Here is a 7252-nt window from a genome sequence, read left to right as displayed (position 1 = left end):
CGAGTAGCTGGGACTACAGGCGCCCGCCACCTCGCCTGGCTAGTTTTTTGTATTCTTTAGTAGAGACGGGGTTTCACCGTATTAGCCAGGATGGTCTCGATCTCCTGACCTCGTGATTCGCCCGTCTCGGCCTCCCAAAGTGCTGGGATTACAGGCTTGAGCCACCGCGCCCGGCCTTGGAGGGTGAATCTTTCAAGTGATTGATAAGGTCAAGCAAGTCATGTGATCAGAGGACAGAGGGGCTCTTCCCTTTTAAGTAGCTGAAACAGAGAGAAGACAGCGTACCTCGGCATTTTCTTCTATGTACTTAAAAGAAAGATCAAAGACTTTAAGACTTTCACTATTTCTTCCGCTACTATCTACTATGAACTTTAAAGAGGAACCAGGAGTACGGGAGGAACATGAAAGTGGACAAGAAACGTGACCACTGAAGCACAGCACCACAAGGAGGGGTTTAGGCCTCCAGATGACTGCGGGCGAGCCTGGATAATATGCAGTCCCCCACAAGAAGCTCGTGGAGCAGAGTGTTCCCTGACTCCTCCAAGGAAAGGCGACTCCCTTTCGCGGTCTGTTAAGTAACGGGTGTCTTCCCAGACAATGGCATTACTGCTTGACCGAGGAGCCCTCAAGCGGCCCTTCTGCGGGCGTGACAGAGTGCTCACCTCTTGTCTTCTAGGCCACTTCTCACATTGTCCCTAGGTTATAGTAGTAGTGCAACAACGAGTAATATTAAAAGCCAATGATTAATGTTTATACTAATGATTGATAATTATCCATGATGATTTTTATATCCAATTTGTATTATGACTATTTTCATTTTAACTATTTTCTTTATTATACTGAAACAGTTTGTGTCTTCAGTCTCTTGCCTTGGCACCTAGGTAATCCTCCGCCCACAGATGAAAGCGGAGCTCTGCTGACATTGGTGTCTTCTCCAGACGTACTTGGTGGTCCAAATTCTTTCCCTTGGCTTTGCAAGTGAGCCAGCGGTGTCCTGCTGTCAAGCCTGAGAGATCATGGGCACAGGCGACACTTTTTAGGACATGCGGATGTTTTCAGAAACAAGAAATGTTAGCCCTGAATTCTCCATTTCACGTGTTCTTCCTGATATTAACCACACGTTCTTTCTAACATTAACCACCACATCGTCTTTCTGCAATAATCTTGGCAGGGGAAAATATGCTAGCCAAGGTCCACTAAATCGATTTTAAGCACGGAGGATGGGTCACACCAGGCAGTTCAAAAGACCCGTCCCTGGGCTGGGCGCGGTGGCTCACGCCTGTAATCCTAGCACTTTGGGAGGCCGAGACAGGCGGATCACGAGGTCAGGAGATCGAGGCCATCCTGGCTAACACGGTGAAACCCCGTCTTTACAAAAAAAATATTAAAAACTAGCCAGGCGAGGTGGCGGATGCCTGTAGTCTCAGCTACTCGGGAGGCTGAGGCAGGAGAATGGCGTAAACCCGAGAGGCGGAGCTTGCAGTGAGCTGAGATCTTGCCACTGCACTCCAGCCTGGGCGACTGAGAGCGAGACTCTGTCTCAAAAAAAAAAAAAAGAAAGGCCCGTCCCTGCAGCAGCGGAGACACTGCCCCTCCTCCGTGCGCCCACTCCTTTCCGTCAATCACCGCAGCGGGGAGCAGCTATTTGAATGTCCCCGCCCCCTATCTGAAGGCCGCCCTGCCATTGGCCCCGCCCCGCCCCGCCCCCCGTGGCCGGACCTTCAAGTCCCGCGGCCCCAATACGCAGGGCGGAGACTGTGCCGACATGGAGTTGGGTCTCGCGGGCCGACGGGTGCTGGTCACCGGGGCGGGCAAAGGTGGGCGGCGGGGAAAGGTCGGTAAAGGCCAGCGGAGGGCAGAGGCGGGCAGGGGATGTCCTCACTGAGCCGCGCTCCCGGCAGGTATCGGGCGCGGCACGGTCCAGGCGCTGCACGCGGCGGGCGCGCGGGTGGTGGCTGTGAGCCGAACACAGGCGGATCTTGACAGCCTCGTCCGCGAGGTAGGCCCCGCCGGGTCCCAGGGCTGCGAGGCGGCCAGCCAGGAGGGGGCGCCAGCCGGCGGGGGCGGGATCCCTGTGCGCGACTTCGCCTCCCCTCGCGGGCGCTGCGCTTCTCACCGCGGCCTGGGCGCCCTCGCACTGTCTTCCGGGGCTGGTAGCCTGCGTGGGCGGTCGGGTGGCCGGCAGAGCTGCCAGGGCCCCCGGGCTCAGAAAGAGGCCGACATGGCTGCGGAGCAGGCTCCAGGCAGGAGTCGCTCGGGCGCAGGGAGGAAGTGAACCGGCCGGAGGTAGCGCCTGGCTGCTGGCCCCGCAGTCCTGACACCTCCGGAACTCCTAACTCCTTTCCTTGTCCGGCTGAAAGGTCACCAGCCCCAGTCCCCAGCTGTGCCGCTTGCTGGGCACAAAGCCTCTGGTAACTGCCCCCTGATACACACAGTGCCCGGGGATAGAGCCCGTGTGCGTGGACCTGGGTGACTGGGAGGCCACCGAGCGGGCGCTGGGCAGCGTGGGCCCCGTGGACCTGCTGGTGAACAACGCCGCTGTCGCCCTGCTGCAGCCCTTCCTGGAGGTCACCAAGGACGCCTTTGACAGGTGAGCCAGTGAGGGCGGAGAAACCTCAGGGAGGGGCTGTCCCGGAGGAGGCAGCAGCCCTAATCTCTGACCAGGGTCTGCCCCTCGGTCTCTAGATCCTTTGAAGTGAACCTGCGTGCGGTCATCCAGGTGTCACAGGTGAGCCGCCCTGCGGGCTGGACGAGAATTCTGATGAGTGGTGCCAGCTCTGCCTCACGGTCTCGCTGCGATTTCAGATTGTGGCCAGGGGCTTAATAGCCCGGGGAGCCCCGGGGGCCATCGTGAATATCTCCAGCCAGTGCTCCCAGCGGGCAGTAACTAACCATAGCGTCTACTGTGAGTACCCCAGCTGTGCCTTCAGCCCCACCGCCACCCCACCCTCACCCTCATCACCAACCCCAGCCACAGCCAGCTTGGGTTCCTCTTCACAGGCTCCACCAAGGGTGCCCTGGACATGCTGACCAAGGTGATGGCCCTAGAGCTCGGGCCCCACAAGGTGAGCAGGGCTGGGGTACCTCCCCCAACCTAGGGCACCCTACTCGCCCTGCTGACCCCAGCTGTCCCGGTGTAGATCCGAGTGAATGCAGTAAACCCCACAGTGGTGATGACGCCCATGGGCCAGGCCAACTGGAGTGACCCCTACAAGGCCAAGACTATGCTGGACCGAATCCCACTTGGCAAGTTTGCTGGTGAGTCAGGTGGGAGATCAGCCAGCGTGGTGCCAGCAGCCCCTGTGCGTGCCCTGGGAGGGGTGGGAGGGAAGGATGGGCGGCAGCCTCCTTCATCTATGCCCCGACCCCCGCCCTGCCCACAGAGGTACAGCATGTGGTGGATGCCATCCTCTTTCTGCTGAGTGACCGAAGCGGCATGACCACGGGCTCCACTCTGCCGGTGGAAGGGGGCTTCTGGGCCAACTGAGCTCCCTCCACACACCTCAAACCCCATGCCGTGCCCATCCTACCCCCAATCCCTCCAGTAAACCTGATTCTGCTGCCCAGGCTATGTGCTATTCCTAGGCTGCCAACAGGTAGGTGGGGGCTTGGGGCCTGGTATGGAATGTGGGCAGAGACCCATGAGATTCCTATTCCAATCCAAGGCGGAGCCCGGCTCCCACTCCTGAGGTCTTCAGGCCTGGCCAGTTTGCTGTCAGGGAGGTAGGAGGCGGTGAAAGGCCAGCTCCTAAAGAGGGTGGTGAATGTCAGCAAGGTTGGCCTTTGGACCTGTCCAGAACCTCTGGGGTGAGACAGTGTGTGCATGTAAGTGTTGATCACCCGCTCTGTGAGTGTACGGTTGGCTCCTCTTGCCTTAAGCTAATGAGTAAGACAAAAGGGGAAACAAGGAGGATGTCAGGCTTCTCCACTTTGTCAGTGACCTGAGCCACTTTGTTGAATCAGATGGTTTTTGGATACTAGAAGAGCATTTCCTCAACTTGTGCTGTTCACAATGTAATGAGCAGACACAGCACCCTGATGTCTAATCTACATTTTAATCATCCTAAGTCTAGACAAGTAACTGTAGATCAAGTCCCAATATGAAGAATTTGCCAATTCCCATGGTGTAAATACTCCCACCACAGCTGATTTCAAGCTACCAGTTAGATGTCATTGAATGTGGAGCTGGAAGAGATGCCCTCAACACCCCATTATGTGGTGTCTGTGTCCATAGGTCCCGCAGATGTACGTAACCCAGGGGCAGAGAAAAAAGCCATGTGTGCAGAAATAACTAGGAAGTGATGTTTGTTGATTTTGCTTTTAATAACACAAATTGTAAACTTCTATAACTTAATTGTTAATGATCATTAACAACTGGCTAGCAAAATTCTTGAGAATTCTGCAGTCGGCTTTCCCGAGCCAGTAGGAGCTGCCCCCACACAGCACCAGGCGGAAGCAGACGGTGGCCCCTCCAATCCCGAGTGACTCCAAGCCTGGGACCTTGGTTCAGGGCCCACCGTTTCTGGCTTCAGCGTCCGCAGACTGTGCTGGGTCGCTGCTCTCTTTGCTTTCCACACCACACCCTGACCCCCGTGCCCTCCTCCACCCTGCTCCTCCGCCTGGATTGCCGTTACTCCCAGTGCCAGCCAGAGGAGCCGAGGGATGGGGGGAGGCTGCCTTGGCTCCCATGGGGCTCCGTGAGGCCTGACCTGCTTCAGCCTCTTTTCAGATTGTCTCAGTCAGCACAACAGGAGCTGCCTGAGAACCAGGCCTGCCTCTCCCCGACATGTGCCCTCCCAGAGGCGCACATCAGCCTGAGGGAGGCCTTGTACACAGCCAAGCAAACATCCCAAGCGCTCAATGCACGAGCTATTGCTTTGATCTGGGTGGGCTCCTTTGGGGGCTCAGCAGGCCTCTCTTCCCTGGGGTGGGGTGGAGGAAGCTTAGTGCTGCCTTCTAGGAACTCGGCTCTGAGGTGAGGTGCGGCTGGGGTGGCAACCCGCTCTGGGAATTAGGAGCAAACCGCCCCAGGGCAGAAGGGCAGGTAGTGAGAGGCAAGAGGTGTAGGCGGAGAATGTTTATTGTATAAAATAAGAAGGGGCCGCCCCGCCTCAGGGCGCAATGGACAGAACTCCCCCCCACCCTCCCCCTCCAGGGAAGCCCATCCTGGGGCTTCCCTGCACCTGCACCTGCCCCTGCAGCCCTGAGGGAGACCCTGCTCCCTCCTGGCCTCCGGCGGGGGCCAGGGAAGGCTGGAGCCACACCCCAGAATGAGGCAGCAGAGAGGACAGGATCCTGCCGCCCAGCCTCATCCCCATGCTTCCCCCCGCCCACCCTCACCGCTCCCCACAGCCGACTCAGGGACACCACACGCCTCGACACAACAGCAGACACGTCTAGGGCTGCTCCCCGCCAGCCCTCAGGCTCAGGTGTGCCAGGGCTCTAGAAGACCGTGCACTTCTTCCCTGGCTTCTTCACTGGGGGCGGGCAGAGCACTGCGCGGATCGCCTCATCAAACACTGTCTTCAGGCCCCGCTGGGTCAGGGCTGAGCACTCCAGGTACTTCACAGAGCCTAGGCAGTGAGGCGGGGAGACAATGAGGGTGGGGTACGGTGAAGCCTCCCCACCCCTCCCCTGCAGGCCGCCTGCGCCTACCCACCAATCTCCCGGGCCATGGCCAGGCCCTGTGGGTAAGTGATGGGCGCCAGCTTCTTGTCCCGCAGCCGCTCAATGGTGTCCTTGTCGTCGCGGAGGTCCAGCTTGGTGCCCACCAGGAGGATGGGCGTGTGCGGGCAGTGGTGCCGCACCTCCGGGTACCACTGCAGGGACAAACGCGCTGACCCCTAGGCCCGGAGTCTGCTACCCCAGCCCCACCTGAGCAAGTCACGGCCTCCGGGACTTTCCCCACTGCTCCAGAGCTACACTTGGCTCTTCTTCCTTAAAGGGGTGACCAGGGGTGTATTTGGTGGGGAGATACTGAGAAAAAAGACGCAGCCAGAGAACCTGGAGACCTCCCAGGGCCTCCCAGCCAAGGCCCATTCTCAGCAGGCAGACAGCCCCTCCGTTCTGAGAGCTGCGCCCACCACCACTACGCCACCCCATCAGCCCCCACGGTCATTTTCAGACCCCACCCCATGTGCCTACTCCAGGCAGAACCGTATCTCAACTGCCTCTAAAGGACAACTTGTCGGGGCAGGTTCTGGGGCAAGCCCTCTCCCCACAGGGGCCCCCAGCCTTGCCCTACCTTGGCACGAACGTTCTCAAAGGAGGCCGGGCTCACCAGGGAGAAGCAGATCAGAAAGACGTCCTTGGGAAGAAGGTGGGGCCTGGTGGAGTGGTCAAGGGCTCCCCAGGGCCCTGCTCCCTCCCTCATCCGGACCTCACGGACCCACCCAGCTCCCGGGGCTGGCCCCGCTGTCACCTACAGTTTGGGGGTAGGAGAGTGGCCGCAGCCGATCATAGTCCTCCTGCCCCGCCGTGTCCCACAGCCCCAGGTTGACCGGCTTCCCGTCCACCATCACGTTGGCCGAGTAGTTGTCAAAACTGCAGAGTAGTGAGGGCAGGGTCAGGGCTTCGGAGGGGTCCCAGAAACCCCCGGCCCTGCCGGCCTGTGTCTTGGGTTTCACAACTCTGTACGGAACTGGAACTCTAGCCAGCACCTCAGCCCCAGCCGGGAAGCCCAGAGACAGGGCCACCGGAGCCGACATGGAAGCCCAGGGGAGATCCTGCCCATGAATCCCCCATGCCACACTCACACGGAGGGCCTGTGCTCTCCCGGGAAGCCCCCACACTCACACGGAGGGCCTGTGCTCTCCCGGGAAGCCCCCACACTCACACGGTGGGGATGTACTCTCCGGGGAAGGCGTTGGTCGTGTAGCTGATCAGCAAGCATGTCTTCCCCACGGCGCTGCGGACAGGGCAAGCCACGTGGCTCCCAGGCCCGGCCTCGGACCCTCTGCCCAGCAAGGGCAACCCCTCCCCAGCAGCCAGAGGCGAGTTAGGGGCGTCTGGGGTGGAGACGGGGGTCCCAGCCCACCAGATCCGCGGCGACCTACGGCTGGAGGACGACCAGGGCAGGCCGGGCTCCGGGGGCTGGGGTGGTGAATGGGGGCGCAGGGCGCCCAACATTGGGGCCCCAGGCAGAGGCCCCGACTCCGACGGTGGCGGCAGGAGAGGGTGGGGCCGGCGAAGGGTTCAGCCCAGGTGAGAGGCCTGGCCCCACCCACTGGGAGGACAGGGCGGCGGCCCCGCC

The 7252-nt window shown here is 60.0% G+C and overlaps 2 protein-coding genes across 4 annotated transcripts; one reads left to right on the top strand and one right to left on the bottom strand.

Annotated features, from left to right (window-relative positions):
* Window positions 1-1722: 1722 nt before the first annotated feature.
* On the top strand, window positions 1723-3567 carry DCXR (dicarbonyl/L-xylulose reductase). Of its 2 annotated transcripts, XM_011925932.1 has the most exons (8): window positions 1723-1817; window positions 1902-1999; window positions 2436-2590; window positions 2686-2728; window positions 2806-2905; window positions 3001-3065; window positions 3141-3258; window positions 3384-3567. In XM_011925932.1, exons 1-8 carry the CDS (start codon window positions 1766-1768, stop codon window positions 3485-3487), a joined length of 735 nt encoding a protein of 244 aa, XP_011781322.1. In that variant the 5' UTR covers window positions 1723-1765; the 3' UTR covers window positions 3488-3567. The 2 variants fall into 2 exon arrangements, with proteins under 2 accessions (XP_011781322.1, XP_011781256.1); XM_011925866.1 differs by having other exon boundaries at window positions 3141-3566.
* Window positions 3568-5062: 1495 nt separating this feature from the next.
* RAC3 (ras-related C3 botulinum toxin substrate 3 (rho family, small GTP binding protein Rac3)) lies at window positions 5063-7233 on the bottom strand. Of its 2 annotated transcripts, none has more exons than XM_011925680.1 (5): window positions 6836-7233; window positions 6426-6543; window positions 6245-6307; window positions 5660-5819; window positions 5063-5573 (listed from the first exon to the last, which is right to left on the bottom strand). In XM_011925680.1, exons 1-5 carry the CDS (start codon window positions 7126-7128, stop codon window positions 5443-5445), a joined length of 765 nt encoding a protein of 254 aa, XP_011781070.1. In that variant the 5' UTR covers window positions 7129-7233; the 3' UTR covers window positions 5063-5442. The 2 variants fall into 2 exon arrangements, with proteins under 2 accessions (XP_011781070.1, XP_011781127.1); XM_011925737.1 differs by having other exon boundaries at window positions 5064-5573; window positions 5656-5819.
* Between the last annotated feature and the right edge of the window lie 19 nt (window positions 7234-7252).

This window comes from Colobus angolensis, unplaced genomic scaffold (assembly GCF_000951035.1).
Source record: "Colobus angolensis palliatus isolate OR3802 unplaced genomic scaffold, Cang.pa_1.0 Scaffold1, whole genome shotgun sequence".
In the NCBI taxonomy this organism is placed as follows: Eukaryota; Metazoa; Chordata; class Mammalia; order Primates; family Cercopithecidae; genus Colobus; species Colobus angolensis.
This window is presented reverse-complemented; position numbering and strand designations above follow the sequence as displayed.